This window comes from Mus musculus, chromosome 11 (assembly GCF_000001635.26).
Source record: "Mus musculus strain C57BL/6J chromosome 11, GRCm38.p6 C57BL/6J".
In the NCBI taxonomy this organism is placed as follows: domain Eukaryota; kingdom Metazoa; phylum Chordata; class Mammalia; order Rodentia; family Muridae; genus Mus; species Mus musculus.
The window spans coordinates 101,279,098-101,303,154 of record NC_000077.6 but is presented as its reverse complement, the minus strand read 5'-3'; the positions used below and the strand labels follow the sequence as shown (position 1 = coordinate 101,303,154).

At 45.9% G+C, this 24,057-nt stretch overlaps 2 protein-coding genes across 5 annotated transcripts; one reads left to right on the top strand and one right to left on the bottom strand.

Annotated features, from left to right (window-relative positions):
* Positions 1 to 868: 868 nt before the first annotated feature.
* Positions 869 to 14,897, top strand: Becn1 (beclin 1, autophagy related). Of its 4 annotated transcripts, none has more exons than NM_019584.4 (12): positions 869 to 1,023; positions 1,299 to 1,427; positions 4,079 to 4,146; positions 6,839 to 6,897; positions 7,531 to 7,621; positions 7,724 to 7,860; positions 7,991 to 8,185; positions 9,008 to 9,154; positions 11,623 to 11,772; positions 12,656 to 12,716; positions 13,230 to 13,372; positions 14,174 to 14,897. In NM_019584.4, exons 2-12 carry the CDS (start codon positions 1,301 to 1,303, stop codon positions 14,340 to 14,342), a joined length of 1,347 nt encoding a protein of 448 aa, NP_062530.2. In that variant the 5' UTR covers positions 869 to 1,023; positions 1,299 to 1,300; the 3' UTR covers positions 14,343 to 14,897. The 4 variants fall into 4 exon arrangements, with proteins under 4 accessions (NP_062530.2, NP_001346749.1, NP_001346748.1 ...); NM_001359820.1 differs by having other exon boundaries at positions 6,839 to 6,961; positions 7,991 to 8,189; NM_001359819.1 differs by lacking the exon at positions 4,079 to 4,146.
* Positions 14,454 to 23,952, bottom strand: Cntd1 (cyclin N-terminal domain containing 1). The gene is made up of 7 exons (NM_026562.2): positions 23,675 to 23,952; positions 19,688 to 19,763; positions 19,263 to 19,434; positions 18,233 to 18,395; positions 17,346 to 17,490; positions 16,205 to 16,301; positions 14,454 to 15,750 (listed from the first exon to the last, which is right to left on the bottom strand). The coding sequence occupies exons 1-7, from the start codon at positions 23,847 to 23,849 to the stop codon at positions 15,574 to 15,576; spliced, it is 1,005 nt and encodes a 334-aa protein (NP_080838.1). The 5' UTR covers positions 23,850 to 23,952; the 3' UTR covers positions 14,454 to 15,573.
* Positions 23,953 to 24,057: the final 105 nt, after the last annotated feature.

Below are 24,057 nucleotides of genomic sequence, written 5' to 3'. Positions count from 1 at the left end.
CTCTCTCTCTCTCACACACACACACACACACACACACACACACACACACCACAAATGCATTGGTGTTTTGCATACATGGATGACTGTGTGAAAGTGGTGATAGTGGTGTCAGTTCTTGGAGTTACAGACAGTTATGAGCTGCCATGTGGGTGGATGGATTTGATTTAATCCAGGTCATCTGGAAGTGCGGTTGGTGCTTTTAACTGCTGAGCCATCTCTCCAGTCTCCACTGTCACCTTTTTATTTATTTACATTTTGTTATATACATACATAATACACACATACACATATATACATACATATAACTATCACCTTTAATGTATTTGCATTTTATTATATACACATATACAAACATATATACATACATACACACATACACATACATACATACATATAACAATAAAATTTACCATCCTGCCAAACGCACTCCCTCAGAAGGGTTTAGACAATTTGACTCTCCCAAAAATACACTTTAAAAGCTCACACATGCCGGAAGGTGGTGGTGCACGCTTTTAATCACAGCCCTTAGGAGGCTGAGGCAAGTGGATCTCTGTGAAGTGGATGCCAGCTTGGTCTACAGGGCGAGTTCCAGGTCAACCAGGGCTACACAGAGAAACCCTGTCTCAAACAAACAAACAAACAAACAAACAAACAAACAAACAACACCCTGATCCCTAAGGAATATAGAAGTGGCTCCACTTGGAAGTAACAAATCTTGAGTGGACCGTCTAAATCAGAAGAGTGTGGGCAGCTTCGGCCCACCTGTCGGCACTGCTGCACTTCCCCGCTCGGCCTTTGGATGGCGCTCCGAGCCGGGTAAACAGGGATCTGGAGCAGGGGTCCTTGCGTCAGCTCCCGTCGTGACGTCACTTCTGGTCCTGGGCGGAAGTCTTCAGCTAGCCGACCGGGAAGTAGCTGAAGACCGGGCGATGGGAACTCTGGAGGTCTCGCTCCGGGGCGGACCCGAGGCCACCGTGCCCCCGCGGTAGAACGAGCCTGGGTGGCGGGCTCCGGGCTCCTGAGGTGAGGAGCGTCGGGGCCTGAAGTGAGACCTTAGGAAGAAGCCTAGAGTCCCTGGCGGCCACTCTGGTGCCCCGTTTCCCCGCTCGGGAGACTAGACTGCCTTAGCTGGGCTCTGCCCCGGAAGCGGGTCCTCTTGGTGTCATCCCACTCCCAGAGGGAACGGCGCGGACCGGGATTTTCCTCTTCACCTCCACCACCAAGGCAGCGGGTAGCCTCGGGCCCGAGGTTCAAAGGAGCCGATTCTTCTTAACGTCGTCTTTTCTCCGCTGTCGCAGGCATGGAGGGGTCTAAGGCGTCCAGCAGCACCATGCAGGTGAGCTTCGTGTGCCAGCGCTGTAGCCAGCCTCTGAAACTGGACACGAGCTTCAAGATCCTGGACCGGGTCACCATCCAGGAACTCACAGGTCAGCAGGATCCGAGGAAAGGGGTGGTCAAGAAGGAGGGAAGTGGGCAACTTTAGGGACATTGAGGTGGCGGTCTCTGGCTTTCGGTTTTCTCGTCAGGAATAGACCTCTGACAGTGTCTCCAGAGTGAAGGAGTATTCACATATAACAGAATTTCTTGAAGATTTACCAGTGTATCAATCAGGTGTCCTGTAACAGTCCCCGTGGAAACCAGGCTTGGTGGCTCACATCTATAACTGCAGCAACTCAGGAGGCTGACGCCGGAGCTGCCTCAAGTTCCAGGCCAGCCTGCGCTATTGAATGAGACCCTGTTTCCAAAAATAAAAAGGACAGGAGAAGTGCCATGGTGCATCCTCTTACAGGTGACGAGTTGAGGTTAGAGCCATCAGTGAGCATACTTACCTGAGGTCCAGTGAAGTGTAGGAGAGCCTTGAAGCCTGAAGAAGAGAGTGAGAGAGGTGATTAGCGAGTTTAAACACGTTCATGGGCCTGGCATTAGCATGGAAACCTTGGCTTTGTTGTATATAGCTCCCTAGACCTTGATTCATTTTTATTCATAATTAGTATTAGTTATGTGTATAGGTGGTTTGCTTACATGTACATCTGTCCATGACGAGAATGCCTGATGCCGGGAGAGGCCAGAAGAGGGCGTCAGATCCCTGAACTGGAGTTAACAGGTGGTTGTGAGCCACCGTGTGAGGGCTAGGACTCGAACCTAGGTCCTTTACAGGAGCAACAGGTGCTCTAAGCTATTGAGTGATCTGCCCAGCTCTTTATTTTTCTTCTCCTTAAAAAAAAATTATTTTCATTGTTCTTGCTGTTGGTATAGACAGAGTTTCACTCTAGCCCTTGCCTGGCTAGATTGTCCTGCCTCTGCCTTCAGAGTCCTGGGGCTTAAAGGTGTGCGCCACCACACCTGGCTTATTTTTCATTTTTAAAGGTTAATGTTGTGTGTTGAAAGCTTTCATCTCCCAAGTGTTGGAATAAAGGAGGTCTGTGTGCTACCATGCCCGGCTTTACATGTTTCTAAACTAGTGTTCATACATTTTAAAACCTGATATATTTAGGGGGTGCCACTTGATGTTTGAATACACATGTAATGATGTTCAAATCAGGGTTGGCACATTTGTCTCTTCTAACGTTTTGTTTGTTTGTTTGTTTCCTTGTGGTTGAAACATTTCTAATCGTCCCTGCTGGCTTTTGGGGACTGTGCAGTCCACCATTGGTACCCATAGTCAGCACCGTCCAGTAGAGCAGAACTTTTCTCCTGTCTAACCAGTCTGTTGTGTATAACCATCATATTGTTCTCAGTTTAAATGAGATGCACCACACCTGAGTGAGACCAGGCAGTGCTTGCTTTACTGGGCCTGGATAATCTCATTTAATGTATGTCCTTCAGTCTTAATGACAGGAGTTCATGCTTTTAAAAAAAACGGCTGAATAGATTGTCATTGAATGAATATTAGCTGTGTCTTTGTTGGTGATGTTTTGTTTTTGAGGTAGAGTCTTATATAACAGAGGCTTGCTTTAAACACATGCTTGAATTTCCTCAGACTCAGCCCGGCAGTGGTAGCACACGCCTTTAATTCCAGAACTTGGGAGGCAGAGGCAGGAAGATTTCTGAATTTGAGGCCAGTGAGACTATAGAGTAAGTTCCAGGACAGCCAGGGCCACATAGAAAAACCCTGTCTTGAAACAACAACAACAAAACAAAACAAAAAAGATTTTCCTCAGATTCTGAAGCACTGGGATTATAGCCATGTACCACTGTACCTGGCTCTCTGTCCTCTTCCCATACCAGGGATTCTGTCACTCAGCCACATCCCTAGCCCTACATCCTTGATACATGAGTACAATCAGATTACATACAGCTTCCCAGAAAATTATTTTATTCCTTCCCAGTTATTCTAGGGAAAAGGGATGCTAACTTTTGTGATGGAAAAACTTAAGATATAGGCCTGCAGAGAGGGTTCACTGGTTAGGAACATTTAGTGCTCTTCCAGAGGAACCTGAGTTTAACTCCCAGTGGACAGGCACACTGCCCGTAACTCCAGGTCCAGGTAACCCAACGCCTTCTTCCTGTCCACATGTGGACAACCCACACCCCAAAATTATGTGACATATACACATAATTTTTTTAAAAAAGTTCTAAAAACTTTTAAAAGGTTTTAAGTATATAATGAATCCCTGTGTGCCCGCCACCTAGTTTCAACAATTGCCAACACACCTGGTCTGAAGACCCATTCCTTGCTCTCGTCTCTGAAATACCTTTAAAGTAAATGCCTAGCGCATGAAAACTATTTCTATATGACTCTTAAAGTCATGGTGCTTTTAGGATTTTAACATTCTACTAACAGGAAAAGGGGGAAAAAAACATTTTTGTTTGTATAAAGAATTTAAAAAGGGGGATGGGGCGGGAATGGTGGCACAAATTAATCCCAGTGCTCAGGAGACAGACAAGTGTATCTCAGGGAGTTAGAGGCCCGTCTAGTCTGTCTAATGAGTGCCAGGCTACAAAGTGAGAACAGAGAGGGAGAATTGTGGTAGGGTTGGGGCTGGTAATGAGGTGAATTCCGACTCTTCCCCATGCTTTGCTAAGCCTTCCTGCTTTGATAAGACTGTTTCTGACTCAGGATTTTCCTTGCCCTTAGCTCCATTACTTACCACAGCCCAGGCGAAACCAGGAGAGACCCAGGAGGAAGAGGCTAACTCAGGAGAGGTAAAAGCAGTGCCCTCTCCCCATCCTCCTCCTAAACCTAACCGGCAGCTGGTTATGCACACACCAGCCCACAGCCTGGAGCTCTGCAGTGTTGGGGCCTCCGGGCGCTGGGGCTCGTACTAAAGAGTGGTTCATAAGAGAGATTCTAGCCAGACACGATGTTGCCCTCCTGTAATCCTAACCACAGGAGGCAGAGGCCCTGAAGATGACAGATGCGAGGCTAGCCTGGGCTACATGGTGAGTTCCAGACTAGCCTGAGATACATATATGAAAAAAACAAAAACAAAAACAGTACTAGGGTGGTAGTTCAGTTAGTGGAGTGTTTGCTTTTTGATCCCTAGCATCACATTAAACTGGGTGTGGAGGCAGGAGGATCAGAAGTTCAAGATCATCTGTTTGATGTTAACCTGCTCTGCATGAGACCCGACCTCTAAAGGCAAACAGCAAACAGGAGAAACTAAGTTGAGGGCTGGGGTATTAGCTCAGGGGTGGTGCTTGCCCAGCGGATGCAAGCTCCTAGATCCAATCCCCAGGACCCCAGAAAAATAAAGTTGTTCATGGAGTCCACTGCAGATCATTGGGAGGTACCCAAGTGTACCCCAAGGAACAGGATTACTGAGGAAAGCATCAATCAAGAAGTGGGGTGATAAGGCCATCGAGACAGCTCAGTGGGTGAGGGTGGCTGCCACACGTTCTGACCACCCTCACCCATAAGTAGATAAATATTTTAGAAGTGTGTTTCAAGATGTGATTATAGACCAGCATAGTGGCTTAATGCCTAAAATTCTAGGTACTTGGAAGGCTGAAGCAGTAAGATTGTTGTAAGTTTCCAGCCAGCCAACCCTGGCTCAGAGCCTAAGGACCTGAGTTCACACCCGGGAAGCCACACAATGGAAAGACAGCCGACTCCTACAAGTTGTCCTTTGCACTTCGGCATGTGCGTGCACCCACACATAAATAAATGAAACTTAAAAAATAAATGACTAAGCTCAGAGATGGGATGACCTATGTGTTTTGGTTACTCCGGGGAATTCTCAATAATATCTTTTATTCTCTAGAGTTACTGTCTTTCTCCATTCACAAACATCTTGTTTGGACAATGGGTTGAATATTTATTGTAGACATGAAAGATCTGCAGTGTTAGAATATATCATTTTTAAATTCTAGTGCTGTCAGTGATGAAGCTGCCCAGGGGGGTGGGGGGTGTAGTTGAGAGGTAGAGCCCATCATGTCCAGTGATGATGGTGGTGCTGATAATAATAGGGATGTTTTCATTACCAAAGATAGATGTTGTAGCTTGATTTTCTTTTGTGGGGAGCAGGTCATTGTCAAGTAGAAGTTACTGACTTGGGAGAGGATCCCAAGGGACCCTAGTACAAAATAGAGAAAACGGATGGGTGGAAAGGGAAAGAAGCCTAGGAGGGAGACATGGTCACACACCAGTGGCACAGCATCCTGGGGAAAGCGCTGGCCTCATCCCTGAGATTTACCTTGCCTGAGCAATACGGGAGGATTTATCCGAGTGACTGCTGTCACTGGGAAAAGCGAACCTTAAGTGGGTTGGGGGCTGTTAATTCTAGCATGCAAGGCCAGAGAAAACCTGCAAAGAAGCAAAAGAGGCAGGCAGCTGAAGCCAGTGTGTTCAAAATGTTGAACATAAATGTTCTAGAACTGTTGATGATAGGCAGTTCTGGTACTGACAGGCCCACCGATTTCTTTAAAGAGCATTAAAGAAACATCTTTTTTTTTTTCCTAAAAGTATGTAAGTGGTCTACTTTATGCTATGGCAAGTCACACTGTGTTCTGTTCTGCCTTTTTCCTTGTACCGTGATTTAGGGCGTTTGCTTCCCTAACTGGTACGTGTTTAGAAAATGCAAATTGAACCAACCACAAATAAAGTCTGGTATCCTTAGAAAATGCTGTTCCCCATCAAGTAGAGTAGTCATCAGATGGTACTAGGGAGTTGTCTGTGCTGTGAGTCCTCTCTTAGGTCATATGTACACAGGCTGTGTCTAGGTTTCCACCTTACTTTTTGAGACAGCGTCTAACTTGGACCTGATCCTGCAGCTTGCAGATTAGCTTGGCTGCCCAAACAGGGAGGCTCATTAGGTCCTCCTGTTCGGCCATGAAAGGAGCACACCCTGGTCACTCCTTGTTCTTTGTTTAGTTTGCTTTGATTTTGTTTTGTGGGGAATTCATTGTTTTTATTGTTTTGTTGTTGAGACAGGGTCTGTGTATAACCCTGGTTCTTGTTCTATGTAGACCGGATGGGTGTGTAAAAAAAAAAATCTTCCAAGATCTACCTGTCTCTGCCTCCCATTTGTTTGTTGAACTATGGGCATCTGAACTCAGGTCATGTTCCTTGAGTAGAAAGAATATTATCTACTTAGCCATCTCCCAGCCCAGATAACTACTCACTTCTTAAGTTGCTCTTGTTTAGCCAGGCAGTGGTGGTGCACGTCTTTAATCCCAGCACTTGGGAGGCAGAGGCAGGCGGATTTTTTAGTTCAAGGCCAGCCTGATCTACATTGTGACTTCCAGGACAGCCAGGGCTACACAGAGAAACCCTGTCTCTTGTTTATCAAGTTTTGTGGTTATCAATCTAGGCTAAAGCCAAACAGTTCTCAGGAGTTGGGGGAAATAGGCTCCATTCTGAGCTGCCAGAATTCTAAAGCTCTCATTTCTTTCTCAGGAGCCATTTATTGAAACTCGCCAGGATGGTGTCTCTCGAAGATTCATCCCCCCAGCCAGGTGCTTACTATTCCTCAGTCCCCTGTTTCTCACCAAAGGAATTTTAATTAGGACATGGGACTAGGTGATGAATTCTCATCTAGCCTTTTGGCTCTTTTTAGGAAAGCTGTTTCCTTATACCTGACCTGTTCTTTTCAGCATTAATTTTTTTTTCTCTGTAGTCCTTTACACACTGAGAAGGATTAGTGCCTGTAATGATGAGGCACTGAGGGCTACTGAGGGAGTCATTGAGATGGGTTCTTGAGAAGTTTTCAGTAACACTTGTTAGATATTTAGGTCCTTGGTTCTCATTGATGTAGCAGGTAAAAGGTGCTGTCAAAGGAGTGTAATATTAAAAATGATCTTTCTTGATTCTCCTTCCTTTTTGCTGTAGACCTACATATCCATTTTTGATGCCCCCTCTCCCTCTTAGTCTATCCAGGCTAACCTGGTGCTGAGTAGTACCCCTGTGAAGACCAGCATGGCATTCCTTTGGGAGAGAGGGATCCTTGGGAGGCCCACACGGGCTAGGAATGGGTGCGCACTTTGAGGCCCCCCAGCTGGTGCTTGCGAGTCTCTGCCACTGGCAGCACAGTAGGTGGAGGAGGTCTCTCTGCTCCCTCATGTGGCCCATGGGTGGGGGGCTGTCTGCAGGATGATGTCTACAGAAAGTGCTAATAGCTTCACTCTGATCGGGGAGGCATCTGATGGTGGCACCATGGAGAACCTCAGCCGGAGACTCAAGGCAAGTTGGTCTAATTTCACTGTCAAGAATTGTGTAGTTGTTACGGGGTGGCTCGGCAGGTAGCCAAGGAGAGGCCCTGTCCTGACTGTCCCATGCTTCCAGGTCACTGGAGACCTGTTTGACATCATGTCGGGCCAGACCGATGTGGATCACCCGCTGTGTGAGGAATGCACAGACACTCTTTTAGACCAGCTGGACACTCAGCTCAATGTCACTGAGAATGAATGTCAGAACTACAAGTGAGTAGCTCCAGGGTCTGGGCCTGGGGGACTGCTTGGCCCACAGAACTTAAGAGCTCTGCTCCCCTCAGGCTCGTGGAACTACAGGTGCCCTCTAGTCAGTAGACTGTGTGTGTCTGTGCCTTGGCAGACGCTGTTTGGAGATCCTAGAGCAGATGAATGAGGATGACAGTGAGCAGCTGCAGAGGGAGCTGAAGGAGCTGGCCTTGGAGGAGGAGAGGCTGATCCAGGAGCTGGAAGATGTGGAAAAGAACCGCAAGGTGGTGGCAGAGAACCTGGAGAAGGTCCAGGCTGAGGCGGAGAGATTGGACCAGGAGGAAGCTCAGTGGGTGCTTGCCCTGCTCTTCTGCCTTCTGCCTTTAGCACGGGGGAGGCAGTGGGGGCCAGCTTAGGTCTGACTGGGTCGGCCGTCAGGCAGTAGTATAATGTCTGCTCCAGAGCTGCATGTTTCTGGGCCTGTTTCAGAAGCGTGGGGGGTGGGGGTGGGGACTGTGGAGGAAGGCTTGCCATGAGAGGTGAAGCAAGGATGTTAGTTGGGGGGAGTGATGGCACCAGGGCTCTGAAAACACACTTGCCTGGGTCAGATAGGTGGCTCAGTGGGTTAAAGGACTTTATGTCAAGCCTGATGACTTCAGATCAATCCCTGAGACTTACAGGGCAGGAAAGCCCCAACTCCGCCTATACACAAATAAATAAATGCAATGAGAGACCCACTATTGGTTTTTCAAGACGGGGTTTCTCTGTGTAGCCCTGGCTGTCTTGGAACTCACTCTGTAGATCAAGGTTAGTCTAGAACTCAGGGATCCGCCTGCCTCTGTCTCCTGAGTGCTGGGATTAAAGGCGTGCACCACCACGCCTGGCTGAGAGACTCATTCTTGTTTCACATCTGAAAAAAAAAATACAGAATTTTTTTTGTCATAGTTCACAAGAGTCCTTTCTTCTATAGTTTAAAATATGAGCACCTGGAATTTGAGACATTTTTATACTTTGTACTCAGAACATTCCTCTGAGAGGAATCAATGGCAAACGTAGAGAGTTGTGTAATTAGATGTAACTATATCACTAGAGTCAATCCTTAGGAAGAATGAGGAGAGAGGTGCTGCAGCCTCCACAGTCAGCCCTTCCTGGTCCCCTTGGCTGCTCCCAGGTACCAGCGGGAGTATAGTGAGTTTAAAAGGCAGCAGCTGGAGTTGGATGACGAACTCAAGAGTGTGGAGAACCAGGTGCGCTACGCCCAGATCCAGCTGGACAAGCTCAAGAAAACCAATGTCTTCAATGCCACCTTCCACATCTGGTAAGGAGGGCAGGGGTGTGTGTGCATATGGGCAGTCTGGATCTGAGCTGTGTTAGCAACACACCTCTGCATAGAAGAGGCACTGTAGGTTCCCTTTACCTATGCTAGGTTTACGGCAGGTTCCTGTCATTCCTATTGATAGGATAGGTATAATGTGAGCTGTGTGTATGCATGTCTGCCATCACAGTGTGCATCCACACACAAGTGGGATTCTAGAATTTAGTGTTTGTATCTGCCCATGAAACCCTGGTCCCTGATGCTGCTTTTAAATTATTTTATGGGGGCTGGAGAGATGGCTCAGTGGTTGGGAGCTCCGATTGTTCTTCCAGAGGTCCTGAGTTCAGATTCCGGCAACTGCATGGTGGCCTACAACCATCTGTAATTGGATCTGATGCCCTCTTCTGCTGTGTCTGAAGACAGTTACAGTGTACTCATAAACACAAAATAAATAAATCTTTATTTTATTAGCCGGGCCAAATTATCCACTGTGTTTACAGAGAAAGGCAGAAAAGGTCAGGGGAAAAAAGATTAAAAACTTGAGATTCCCCACTTTCACCCAAGCCTAGCCTCAATCCCTCTCCTTTTCTTCAGACGAATATACCTAAGCTCCCCTTGGCATTTTAAATGAATGCCCCAAACCACCCAAGGCAACATCTTTTCCATCTGCTTCAATGCCAAAGTGGAAGCCTGAGAGTTGCTGAATTCTCTCATGCTCCTCCCCTGACAGACAGACAGACCAATATCAAAGTCACTAAGCCCCACTAAGTCTGCCTCCTGTCTCCTCTCTTTTAGACTCACGTGTGTGTTTGTCTTCATGTATGAACGTGCACCACATGCATGCATAGTGCCCACAGAGGCCAGATGAGGGAGTCAGTAATGAAGTTGTGAGTTGCATTATGGGTGTTGGGAATCAAAGTTGGATCCTCTGGAAGAGCAGCCAGTGATCCTAACAGCTGAGCCGCCTCTCCAGCCTGGTGCTGATTTATTAGCCCCAGGCTCATTCGTGTATTTATTATTGAATTAGTAACTATCGAGTGTTGCTGTGTGGAAGGCACTGTGCTAACCACCAGGAGGGTCAAGCCAACAGTCCAAGTCAGCCTGCCGGTTATTTATGATCTAGAAGGAGTACATACCTCGGCAGGTGTGAGACAGTGTGATGATGAGAGGCCCAGGGTGAGAACAGAAGCGAGTTCTTTCCAGTTTGGGGAGATGCATGGAAAATTCCCCCCAGAAGGCTGATGTGGCTGAGAGGTGAAGTAGATGTCTACAGAGAAGGAGTTGTTCCTGGCAGAGAACATCGTGTGCACAGAAACAGGAGCAAGGGAGTGGTGAATGTAAGAACTGAAAGGACCTTATTGTGACAGAAACTGAGTCTAAGGGGGCAAGTGGCCGGATATGAAACTGGAGAGTTACCATTATTGAGGCATTTGGAATTGATCCCAATGCAGAGGGAATGATTGAAGCATTTCAGGGAAGTGACATAACTACATTTGCATTTGTGAATGGTAGCTTTACTTACACGGTGAGAAAGGATCTGGGAAGGAGGTACGGTGCTGGGAATCTAAACTACAAAAGAATAGCAGGCTGGAGATGGAGGGAAGTAGACAGGGTGTTGTTTTGTTGGCTTTTGTGTTTTGTATTGTTCTGTTTTTTAGGATTTTATTATTATATCTAAGTACACTGTAGCTGTCTTCAGACACACAGAAGAGGACGTCAGATCTTGTTATGGATGGTTGTGAGCCACCATGTGGTTGCTAGGATTTAAACTCAGGACCTTCAGAAGAGCAGTCAGTGTTCTTAACTGCTGAGCCATCTCTCCAGCCCCTTTTGTGGGTTGTTTGTTTGTTTTTTGATTCAGGGTTCCTAAGTAGACCTGGAACTCACTGTGTAGACCAGGCTGGCCTGGAACTCACAGATCTGCCTCCCAAGTGCTGGGATTAAAGGCGTGCACCACTCACCTGGCACAAGTAGACAGATTTAAGACAAGTAGGAAGGTGCTAGAGAGATGGCTCAGCAATGGTTAGGAGTACTCGTTGCTCTTGCAAAGGATTTGTTCAGTTTTAGCACAGGGTTGTTCACAACCATCCATATCCATAGTTCAGGGAATCCAATAGGCATGCATGTGTTGGTGGTGCAAGTTCATACATGAAGACAAACACTTACACACGTGAGTCTAAAAGAGAGGAAGCAGACTCAATGGGGCTTGGTGACTTTGATATTTGTCTGTCTGTCTGTCTGTCAGAGGAGGAGTATGAGAGAATTCAGTGACTCTCAGGCTTCTACTTTGGCATTGAAGCAGATGGAAAAGATGTTGCCTTGGGTGTTTTGGGGCATTCATTTAAAATGCCAAGGGGAGCTTAGGTATATTCGTCTGAAGAAAAGGAGAGGGATTGAGGCTAGGCTTCGGTGAAAGTGGGAATAATCAAGTTTTATAATCTTTTTTCCCCTGACCTTTTCTTTCTCTGTAGGCACAGCGGACAGTTTGGCACAATCAATAATTTCAGACTGGGTCGCTTGCCCAGTGTTCCTGTGGAGTGGAATGAAATCAATGCTGCCTGGGGCCAGACAGTGCTGCTGCTCCATGCTTTGGCCAATAAGATGGGTCTGAAGTTTCAGAGGTGAGAAAACGCAGCTCTTCCGTAGCACCCTGGGTAAAGTGTGTCTTTAACGTAATCTGTTTATTCGCCTGGTACTGCTCCACTGTGGCATGAAGGCTTGCTGCCAGCAGATAGACTGCCGTGGGTGAAGGGCCTATGTGTGGTTTCCCATCTCATAGGACCCTTGCCTGTGATACCATGCAGCGGTCTTCAACGGGCATGACTCTAGCAGAGATCTCCAACAGTCTCCAGAACCTAATTTTTCCCCTAAAAAAGTTTCAGTTTTTGGTTTTAAAACTCTAACAGGGTATGATATTGTGGTCTACAAATGTGTGAAGCCTCATTCACAGCTATCCTGGGACAAAGGCAACCTACAGGCCGAAAGTTATATGCACAGTCTAAACCAGAAATACTAGCATGGTGTCAAATCCCTGTAATCCTAGTGTTGAAGCTAAGGCAGGCAGGAGGATGAAAAGTTCACAGTCAGCTGGCCTGCACAGGGAGACGCTGTCGTTCAAAAATTAAAGCAAAAGTAAGCTACAACATATGAACTAATGAGCCCTCCCCTGCTGCTATCGACCAGATGGGATCATTGAAGACGTTAAACATGGACTCTGTAGGAGCTGGGAGTGGGGAAACAGTAAAGTCTCTGGGTAAGATGTAGATGTAGATTGAAAATGAATGGGTTGCAGTCGAGTGGTGGTTGCTCACATCTTTATCCCAGCACTTGGAGGCAGATGGATCTCTTGAGGCCAGCCTGGTCTACAGAACAAGTTCCAGGACAGCCAGGGCTACACAGAGAAACCCTGTCTCTTTAAAAAAAAAAAAAAGTTACTGGGTTGCAACTTTACAATAATAGCTTTGGGAAGAGTCTTGTATCCATCTCTCTGCATCCCCACTTTAGGTACCGACTTGTTCCCTATGGAAATCATTCCTATCTGGAGTCTCTGACAGACAAATCTAAGGTACTCTGGGAGACCTTGTTGCATTGGCTTACAGAGTTCATGCTTATCCTAACAAAATAGGTTCACTGGTGCCTAGGGATGAGGCTTAGAGATAGAGGACTTGCCTAAAGTACAAAAGGCCTTGTGTCTTTAAAAAGGCATAATTTTTAATTCAGCTGACACTTTTCAGTGTCTTTCTCAGACTATCTCATAAGGAGCCAACATCTTGTTCAGACTTAGCTCTTTGGGGTTTACAGAGAAAAAGTGTTTTTTTTATATCCTGTTGAGAGTCTGGCGGATGAGAGGAGAGCATGAACTCGAGGGTGGGGAATATACGGAAGTTCAGTACATTTCCATTGGTACTGAAGCTGCCAAGAGCTGGTGTTTGCCTGTTGCTTTGGGAGTTGTTGAGGGCTATCAAGTTTATTGGCCAGCTATAATACGTGTTCTGGTGGGCGCAGACAAATCTTGGGTACCTGGAGGCCAGGAGATAACTGGGAACATGCCCACAGCCAGTTCTTTCTTCTTGGGCAGGAGTTGCCGTTATACTGTTCTGGGGGTTTGCGGTTTTTCTGGGACAACAAGTTTGACCATGCAATGGTAGCTTTTCTGGACTGTGTGCAGCAGTTCAAAGAAGAGGTGGAAAAAGGAGAGACTCGATTTTGTCTTCCGTACAGGTAAGTGTTTGCCCTGTATCCCCCGAGGGCTCAGTAAACATTCAGTAGCAGGGACTAACTGAACGAAAGGGCCAGTGAATGAAACAGACAGTAAAAATGGCAAAAAAGAACAGACTTTGCTCACATGACATTGATGGGCAGGGACTGCGGTGGTACTGCAAGCAGAACAGTGCGACCCCCTGGACCCGAGTTAAAGAATATTGTCTGGGTACTGATGGAGATTTCCTTGGCAGAGGGCTCAAGATTGCAGTGTCATTTCAGAAAGGCTTTCTCTGCAGCCTATAGAAATAGACGATGCTTCTCTCAGACAGCGTAGCAGCCTAGCATAGAGACTGACTTGTTCAGAAGCCCTGTGAGATGCGGCTTGCCTCTAACCCTAGCACGGGCTGAGGCAGGGGAATGTCGGTTTTAAACATCATCTGTCTTATAGTGAGGAAAGACGGGGAAAGTTAAGTTTTCTCACACCCAAATATAAAGTTTTTCTCTTTTCTTTTGCCTTTCTCTCTGCTCTGTGAGTTAGGGGTGCCTAGGCAGACAGTGAAGAGTACTGTAGCCTTCACTCCCTCCTGTGTGGGTGTGTCCTCTCCTGTCCTGTACTCTGCCATGACAATGAGGCTCTTGTGACAGCCTTTGATTTTAGGCTTTCAAGCAAATCCAAAATACACTAGCGGTAATTCTTTGCCAGGCGTTCTTTATTAGATAAAGTGACGTGAATGGTCTCATGATCAAGTCCCTGCCCATTTGCCTGAACTGACTTAGGTTGGCTCTGTTACTAATGAGCTCTGCTATGTCCACCTGCAGGATGGACGTGGAGAAAGGCAAGATTGAAGACACTGGAGGCAGTGGCGGCTCCTATTCCATCAAAACCCAGTTTAACTCGGAGGAGCAGTGGACAAAAGCGCTCAAGTTCATGCTGACCAATCTCAAGTGGGGTCTTGCCTGGGTGTCCTCACAGTTCTATAACAAGTGACTTGCTCCTTAGGGGATGTTTGCCTTTAAGGTTTTATACTTTGTTTGGTTTGGAAAGATGCTTTAAATTAAATTTGGGTAATATTAAACCACATGTTTACAATACCAAAATCCACAAAAGCTACTTTATTTTCAAATATGACAGATAGTTTCCAGAGTACGCCATGTATAGCAAAGAACCCTGCCATAGTTTTGACTCAGCCCCATGCATCCTTTCCCTCTTTCCTGAAAACAACTAATTTAAATTTGCTTTGTTTTCTTTTTTAAGTTGAATTGACGTTAATGTGTTTTCACTGGATTTTATCTCTCTCAACTTCCTGCACTTAAAATTTGAAACAGCAAAGGTTTGAGATGAGATGCTTGTGGCACACAGTTGGGTGATGTGGGGAAAGGACACCGGGTCAGGAGTTGCAAGTTTAACTCCGTCCTCACTTGTAGCATTGAATGCCTCCTGTGCTGTCTAGTGGGACTACAGAATGCTGTTTGATACTGTGTGCGACGTGGAGAGATTTAATTATTTGTAATAAAGGATTTGCTATGGTCTATTAATTACCAAGTGGTACGCCTGTATGTTTTTCCTTAAAATTGAGTATTTTGTATTCTGAAAGAATTGAGTTGTAGTCAGTTCAGTAGAAATTCTGTTGAAACATGTCTTAGTTTAAAGAGAAAAACAAATGATGGTATTTAGCCCCAGCACTGAGAGGCAGAGAGAGGCAAGTGACCCTCTGAATTTCAGCCCAGCCTGGTGTGTATAGTGAGTTGCAAGGCAGCCAGGGCTGAGTATTGAGACCCTGTCTTAACAAAATAAAACAAAACAAAACAAAACAAAACAGAACAAAACAACCAGCTGTAGGGGGAGCAAGGAAAGAAAGGTTACTTCAAAGAGATTCAGTCAAGGTCATCGAAAATGCTCTAAAGTCCCCCAAAATACTTATCTCTATCTGATATTACCTCTTAGTTAGATTAACTTAGGAAAAATTAAAAGTATTATCAAACAAAAATGAACTAGTTTCATCATCAACTCAGTCCAATTCTTTGATGTTTTTTTTAGCCTACCATGACACAACAGATATGTTTGTCTCCCATAACTATCTCTGATGTAGAAAAAAATAACATGCCTGAAACTGGAATACAAAACACTGTTCAAAGGAAATTTGGAATTTTTTGTACCCTGAGTATAAAAGTAAACAAGGAAAGAGGTCCAGTGACAAGGCAGTGCGGGTCAGCCACCCTCACGTGTTAGAGGAAGCGGCAGCGGCAGCAGTCCTCAGAGCTCTGGCTGCCTTGTGGGGAACAGGCTGCTGTGGCCCAGGAGTGTTTGCTCCCACGCTGTGAGTCAGGATTGCGTAAGAGAACTCAGCAATGCTTTCCGAGGCAATGCCAGTGATGCTCTGCAAGTGCCCTATAACCTTCAGAAAGACACAGCTTCTATCACTAAATAATCTCAACATTTAGTGCACAAACACTCGTGCGCACACACAAATACTTGCTTGAGATCTTCTCTCAAGCCTCACAAGCTTTTCATTTTTCAGAATGTAGAGGGAAAATTAAATCCTGATTCCTGTGTTGATGGCCACGTGTTATTTCCCTGATAGTGCTACCATGTACTCTCTGCTAGTAACTTGCTTCCCCCATAAAGGATAGAACAGGGTCGTAACTATAAATGGAAATGGAACATGGGCCTCTATTTCCAATTTCATAAAATGGAAACATTTGCACCCTACTCTGGTTTTCCAGCCCTCCCTTCTTGATTGACCATCCAGTCCTGGCACCTCTCTAATGCCTGTCTCTGTGTTCCTTTAGCTGATGGGGAACTACTTTCTACTGAATCTGACCATGCTGGTCCTGCTCAGTGGTACATACCTGGCTCCAGCATTCATGGTTTTGGATGAAGGCACTCGCCGCAATGATTCCAACTGCCAAGAGCATAAAGTCTTCCTTCACAGAGAGAAACTTTTCCCTGAATAATTAAAACCATGTTAATTTTGGAACGAGTATGAAATGTGATCCTAAACTCTAGGGTTGTAGAACTTCAACTATGAGTTGTTCATGTTAATCATGTACTTTTTTTTAAAGATTTATTTATTTTATGTATATGAGTGTACTGTACCTGTCTTCAGACACACCAAAAGAGGGCATCAGATCCTATTACAGATGGTTGTGAGCCACCATGTGGTTGCTGGGATTTGAACTCAAGACCTCTGGAAGGTAGGCAGTGCTTTTAACCTCTGAGCCACTTCTCCCATCCAAAAATCTACTTTTTTCTTTAAAGATTTTTATTTATTTTATGTGAACACACCATCACTGTCTTCAGACTCACTAGAAGAGGGCATTGGATCCCATTGCAGATGGTTGTGAGTCACCATGTGGTTGCTGGGAATCGAACTCAGGACCTCTGGAAGAGCAGTTGGTGCTCTTAACCCCTGAGCCATCTCTCCAGCTCCAATCATGTACTTTTAAACACAGAAAAAATAAAATGGTCAGGTAATAGCTGATCTGATGTCCCCATGCCCCCCAGCTCACCTGGGATTAAAACTTGTACCTTGTGTCTTCAGTGGCTGATAGGCCTTTTGTTGTTCCATCTGCCTTCCTAACACATGTAATTGTGAGGTTTTGGCCAGTCTGACTTTACAGTAATCAAATACTTTTGACCAACTTGCAACCATGTGACTGGCTTTTCCCCACTCAGGTGACTATAAAAGCAATCTAGCACTCCCAGTTTGTAAGTAGGAGCAAGGGAAGAACTAGAGAAGAATGTTAATTATTTGAACTTATTTACATTTAATAGTAAAAGTTTTCCCGGGCTCACTCATCTGCATCTGAACCACATACTGGAAGTTAATAAAAACCAATTAGCCTGTGCTGGTTTCCAATTTTCTAGTGCTGGGTACTGGATTTTCTAGGCAAGTACTCTACCACTGAGCTCCAAACCCCAAACTCTATTCATAGGATCTGTCCCTACTTTGCATCCCCAGAAGGAGCCTACCCAAGAAAAGTCTCTTACCCCTGCAGCTGACTGGGTGTAGAATTCTCAATTGAAGCTCTCAATAGGCTCTCATAGATGGGTTCATGCAGAAGATAGACCAGGTCGAGGAGGGTCAGACAAGTTGCATGTAGTTGTGTGGCAGGGACCAAACAGCCATTGTACCCTACATGGAGTATGTACATGGAAGGAACATGAGTCTCGGTCTCTGATCATAATCTTACGACATAAAGCGGTTTAGTTGCTAATGCTCTTCCTGTTATGCTCCACAATGAAAGATCTGTTAGCAGAAAGTCAGGGGTTTTTTGTTTGTTTTTGTTTTGTTGTTGTTTTTGTTGAGGCAGTGTCTCACTTTGTAGTCCTTGCTGATCTGTAACTTTGTGTAGACCAGGCTAGCCTCAAATTTAGAGATCCACCTGCCTCTGCCTCCCAACTGTTGGGATTAAAGGCATGTGTCTGGCCAGAAGGTTAATTATAAAGGATAGATCTCCGTCTGAAATACATACATACATTTACAGTACCATTATTCTGTCTTATGCTTCTTCATAAACCCTTAGATCCTGTAATAAGAAAATGCCTAATGATTGGGGTGTGGTGATGCACACGTTTAGTCCCAGCACTTGGGAAGCCAGCCTGGTCTACAAATTGAGTTCCAAAACAGCCAGCTGTTACATAGAAGAAAAGGAAAGAGTGTCTAATGAATCCAAATAGAAAGCAGGTGCTAGGCCTCTGAGCTCTCTCTCCTGACCGGTGCTGGAGGAACATTGTCAGTCATCCAGAAACACGGGCTCCCTTCCCGCTGCTCCTCATTGGTAGGCTGTGTCTCCTGTTCCCAAATCCCTGGGGACATTTGTGTTTTTGCCTGCTATGGAAGTCTGCAACCCACATCTGACACATGTAATAAATACCTAGGACTTCAAGGAGCATCTCCACATATGCCAGAGGAGTGGGCAGATTTATTTGGAAGTTCAGGGACTTCAAAATATCGAGCTCTGACTCCAGCAGTTCTTCTTTGGTGTGTACATAACCCAGAGCCTGGAGGAAATTCAGGACTGTAATGTTGCTGACAATCTGAGCAAAGAGGAGAGCAAAGGCAGAGGAGAGCCGTCAGGATGCAGCTATCAGGATGCAGGCCGTATGCCCTCCCTCACAGCAAAGCCCTCCAAGCCCACTAAGTTATGCAAACAGGATTACTTGCAATTAAGCCTTGTTCTCCCTTCAAGTCATGGCACGGGCTGGATTCCCTTCCCTTCTGTCTGGTCCTTCCTCCCTGCCCTCTCTAATTTTGTTTTGATTTTCTTTGCAGCCACCAGATCCCACCTACCAGTTCCAATAATTCATTAACTTCCTTGACTCAGCAAGGCTGATGAGAGTCATTCTTAGCCCTCAATTTACACTATTTTCTATTTTATTTACTTTCCATTCTGTTTACACCTACGCCTTTTCCCACTAGGTAAGGGATCCCTTGAGAGCACAATGTTTCTTACTGTGGTAGCCAGGCCATGGTATCTACTGAAGCACAGGGCCATAGAAGATACTCGATAAATATTTGCGGAATGAGTGATTTTACTGCACAGGCACTGGATAGTGATGTAGAAACATTTTATCCTTTTTAGGTGTAACCACTGGTCTTTAATGCTGATAGGCATGTTGGTAGTTCAGGAACCTTATGTAAACTGTCCTGAAGTCCAAGGGGAGGAAAGGTGACCTGTATGAATGATGGCACCTGTCCAGCAATTATACTTTGGGAACAGAACTTCAGGCTATTTAATAACTGCCTCTGTGTGACTGTGTGTATTCAGGAGGCATGCTTAGGACGCATAATTACACTCTGGAATTTCCACATGAGTAGTATCACCTAGCTTAGCAGTGGGTTTCTCACAGGCACCTTCAATCAGCTGTTTCTCGCTGACACTTGGGTGCCCACAAGCTCCTTACTTTGTAGTGGAAAGACAGTTTGCTGGCCAGCTGAACACACGACACCAATCGGAGGATGAACTTGTTGACAAGCTGCTCTTTCATAGCCCTCCAGCTCTGCAGCTCTGTGTCTTTACCTCTCAGCTGGAGTGTGGCTTGCCGACAGATGTCCTCTGCCTGCTTCAGCATGAATCTGTAAGGGGGAAATAAAAAGAAGAGGGTAAACTTACAGTGACACAGACTACAGGGACTTTGTGTTGTAGACACGCCACATTTTATCCTGCTGGGTATCAAATACTGGCGAGGAGAACTATATTTGCAAGTAAAAAGGAGGGTGCAAGCCCAGACAGCCTCCAGGTAAAGGGGCAACTAGTGCTGTGTGATGATCTAGGGACGCCAGCCATTCTGAGGGGCACCAGCACAAAGGCCTCATGCAAGAGCCTTACCTTTCTAGGATTTCTACAGCCTGGTAGCTCACCGATTTCTCCAGACACCATTGTTCAGACAGGAGAAAAACAAACTCTGCCAAAACAGGGAAGAAGAGCTTAATTCACAAGATGCAACCCAAGCCACACTGTGAACTCTTGGCATCGTGTAAAAGCCATGGTGGGGCTGAGAGAGGAGGGTCAAGAGGGGAGAAAGATGAGCCTGGGACAAGCAGAGCCGAGCTCAGCTGCCTTTGCTGCCAATGGGCAGATCAGAGGCATGGAAAGGAGGCTGGCTCTGGGCCAGTGTCAAGGGCCCACCAAGCCCCTCGGTGACCCGAGCCTGCCTTTGAGTCTCGGCTGACAAAAGGTTTGGTCAGTTACACACAAACATATACCAGCTGGCCTAATTGGTCTCCACCTCCTGCTGGGATCCCCTAGCTCCAAGAGGATTCTTGGATGGATAAAAACCCTAACCCCTATATTCTGTTTTCAGTGGAATGTTGGCAGGAACAGAAAGGTCCCTCCTGGGGCGTCCATAGTCTTTATGACACTGTTTGTTTAGTAACCACCCTCTGCAGAGCTCCCATTGCTTTACAAACACAATTCACCTTGCAGCTGGTCACCCGCTCTCCACCGCCAGTTTGTTGGGTAAATCTCTAGTATTACTGTGGACTGACTTGTTTTGAAGGAACACCCCCTAACTCAAAGAACATAGCCCAATTTAGAGGGAAAGAATCCTTAGGAGGTGGGGGAGTGTAAGATACCTTGGCAAGATTTTATCCTGCTTCTGTTTCCCTTTGAAAGAATAGCCTCAGATAAAATTCTATTTAGCTTGCAATATCATTAGAGGGTGGAAACGAGAGCGAATGTCAGTTCTCAGGAAAGAAAACCGAAGACCTAAGAACCTTTATCATTGATCAGCAAAGAATTACAGAGTGTGTGTGTGGGGGGGTCCTTTACCCAGCCTCTACGTACATAATCATACTGTCATATGTCTTCCGAGAAAAAAAATTGGACTTTCCTAGAAGAAAAACAAATTATTGGACATGCCTATAACTGGCAATGCCTATCATTTCAGCAGGTGGAGCAGGTTCAAGGGCATTCTCACATGGTAACTGAAGGTCAGCTTGGGCTGCATGAGACCTAGTCTCAAAAAAAAAAAAGTCTACAAAAAACTAAAACCAAGCTATCACAAGATACTTTAGCATACACTTAACACAAGTCACAAATAGTTTTATACACAAAGCTTTCTTACAAAGACCACAGCCCTAGCCGATAATTTCCATCAAGGAAGAGAATTAAGCACAACTCTGCATTTATGGGCCAGACCTTTAACCTTCTATTTGCTGGTCCTTAGGCTTTATTTCCTAGTCCAGGGATGTCCCCAGATCCTCGATTTTGTTCTGGATTTGTTAAGACTTACTCCGTTTTTAGTTTCTCAAGGAACCTGAACTTGGTTTAGGCAGAAGGGACCCTGCTCTCGGTTTCTCTGCTACTACATGCTCCACTGCGTACAAAAGTGGACTACTGCTTACAAGATCTTTCAGCCTCTGAGACACAGCTCCCCTATCCACCTCATCACTGCTGAATTTAACACTTGCTGTCGCACCTGCTCCTTCCACTACTTCACCCCTCTCCCTGGCGTTCCCACAGTTTGCCTTCCACTGCTCCCAGTTTGCTAAGACAATTACATCAAAAGCCAGAGACTATTCCAGACTGATTTTTTAAAAAAAAAACAAAAAACAAACAAACAAACAAACAACCATGGGCCTCTTCCAAGGTATCACTCCTGTGGATACCCTGAAAGCACCTGAAACCGCAGACCACTGTCTGTCCACAACACTCCTGCTGGCTTCAAAATTATCTCCCCAACATTGGTGGTGGGGTTTTATTATTTTACTTTTTTAAATATTTTTTAAAATTTTGTGAGTGTGGAGGTAGGGGGTGGGTGCACGTTCGTAGCAATTTTCGGTAGCTGTTGAAGCCCCTGGAGCTGGAGTTAGAGGCAGTTGTGAACTGCCTCCTGTGGGTGCAGGGAAGTGAACTTGGGTCCCCTGGAAGAGCAGCACAAACTCTCAAGTACTGAGCTTTTTCTCCAGGCTCTTAGTGTGTGTGTGGGGGGGGGGGGGAGGAGAGAGAGAGAGAGAGAGAGAGAGAGAGAGAGACAGAGAGAGAGAGACAGACAGAGAGAGAGAGAGAGAGAGAGAGAGAGAGAGAGAGAGAGAGAATACACTACATTCTTGCAAAGAGCACGTTGGGTCCCCTGGAAGTAGAGTTACAGGTGGTTGTGAGCCTGCCTGTGTGGATGCTGGAAACTAAACCTGGGTCCTCTGTAAAAGTAGCAAGTGCAGTGCGTTTGCCTGCCGACATCCGTCCTGTCCTGGGTCACTGCCGAGCCACCATTTGCAGCTCATTGCATTGACTCTTTAGCTCTGCCTCTTCCTCGTTCCAGTTCCCTGAGCACTAAATGTTTCCCAAGGAATTGTCAATGACCTGCTTCTCTTCCCTCCTCCTGGGCGTATCATGGGAATGATTTAAAAGCCTTTCTTGCTAGTTCTAAAACAGTCTGCTATTAACCTTCTTCTGGGTGTTCTTCACAGATCTTAAACTTAGTAGATCCAAATCAAAACAACTGCCCCCAAACAAACATCACATTTCCTTATTCTTGCACTGTGTGTAAGTGCTGCTCCAAATGGCACCACGAGGCTGCCAGTCTCTGAGGCTCAGCCCTTTGACAGTCATCTTTCCCATCTTCATCTCTTAAACGAAAAACTCAGATTTTTAGATTTTGCCTCTGAGCTGTTTTAAATCCACTCTTGCCTTCCTCTCTGTCATCACTCTGACTACACACAGGCTCCCCTAGCTCACCTCCCAACTCAACTCCAGCCTTTAGACCACATACAAAATCATTTTTACCAGGGGGAAAATGACAGCCACATTGGCCCCCTCATTTACATTTCAGTGGCTTCGCTCAGCAGAGATGGCTTAGCAGTTAAGAGCACTGGCAGGTCTTCCAGAAAACCTGGGTTCAATTCCCAGCACCCACATCAGGTGGCTCACAACTGCCTATAATTCTCAATTCTTCTTTTTTCCTGCTAAAACAAGTATAAAGTTCTCTCCCCTGACAGACATTCAGACCTCTGCTTGGAATGTCTCCAAACTACTTTCCTGGCCTTACTCTCTATTGCTTCTCCATATGCTCTGGTCAACCTGGACAACTAAACCCTCCGCTCCCAGCCTCCCTCTTGTTTTCCCAAGTTTTATTCATGGTATCATTCAATCCCTGGACCTCATCTTACCACTCCTTTAAATTCTCATAGTAGCTTGTATTCTCTGTGTCAATCACTCTAACCGTTATTTGTATCCACTTGCTCATATGTTAACAATTCCCACCTAAAGACTACATAGTTTGAGAGCAATGGCTAGATTGCAGTTCCCTCTTTCTATACCAGGCAATGTAAATGATAAGCACTCTAAACACGTTTATGGAAAGAAGAGTAAAGGGGGCTGGTGGTGGAGAGATGGCTCAAGCAGTTAGAAGCACTGGCTACCCTTCTAGAGGACCAGGGTTCAATTCCCAGCACCCATATGGCAGCTCACAGCTGTCTATAACCTCAGTTTCAGGTGATTGGATACCCTCATACAGACATACATTAATTTTAAAAGGGGGGGGACTCCCCATGATGCCGTGTGCTTTTAATCCCAGCATCTGGGAGTCAGAACATCTGTCAATTCCAGGCCAGCCTAAGCTACAGAGAGTGTTCCAGGTCATGACTCCACAGTGAGACTTTGTCTTTAAAAATAAAAATAAAAAAAGGCACGTGGGGAGTGGTGCAGGGAAGTGGGGGTTAAGAAATAAAAAAAAGAGTGCTAGTAAGCCTCGTTCATCGCTTATAAGCCCCACGACCTCGCACAACAAGAGTACTAGCAAAATATTTGAGTGAAAAACAAAGATCAACGCTCCCCTGCCTCCCGTAAACCTGACTCCCCACTCTGCATCCACACCCACGATCCGGGTCTCCCTGAAGCTGCCCGTCCGTCCCGCAGCCTCCTTCACGGCTTGCTCGTTCTGCTGGGCCAAGTGAAGCAGGGCGTTTTCGATAGTCTCTGTGGTAACCACTCCGAACTGAAAGTCACTACAGTTCACCAGCCTGGGCCTCAAGGGTCCTTCCATATTCATAAGTCTTTCGGAGTACTTGGACAGTTTACGGGATCCATAAACTGGCCTCCTTAGCTTATTTCCAGAATCTTCTGCCACACCTTGGATTCTTCCTTCCCTTTCTATATGTTTGCCCTCGCTTCGAATCTGAGAAAAAACATAATGTCCACCACGGCTTCGAACGGTCAACAGCTTTTCGCGCCCCAACTGACACAGAGAGCTCAGCCAA

Excerpts from the sequence above, each read along its gene's own strand:
- Becn1 (NM_019584.4), top strand. The coding sequence starts at position 1,301 with ATGGAGGGGTCTAAGGCGTCCAGCAGCACCATGCAGGTGAGCTTCGTG. Across the intron at positions 6,898-7,530 it reads AGATTCATCCCCCCAGCCAG|GATGATGTCTACAGAAAGTG; the intron begins GTGCTTACTATT and ends GGCTGTCTGCAG. Across the intron at positions 7,622-7,723 it reads ACCTCAGCCGGAGACTCAAG|GTCACTGGAGACCTGTTTGA; the intron begins GCAAGTTGGTCT and ends CCATGCTTCCAG.
- Cntd1 (NM_026562.2), bottom strand. The coding sequence starts at position 23,849 with ATGAATATGGAAGGACCCTTGAGGCCCAGGCTGGTGAACTGTAGTGAC. Across the intron at positions 19,435-19,687 it reads GCTGTAGAAATCCTAGAAAG|ATTCATGCTGAAGCAGGCAG; the intron begins GTAAGGCTCTTG and ends TCCCCCTTACAG. Across the intron at positions 15,751-16,204 it reads ACCATGAATGCTGGAGCCAG|GTTATAGGGCACTTGCAGAG; the intron begins GTATGTACCACT and ends GTCTTTCTGAAG.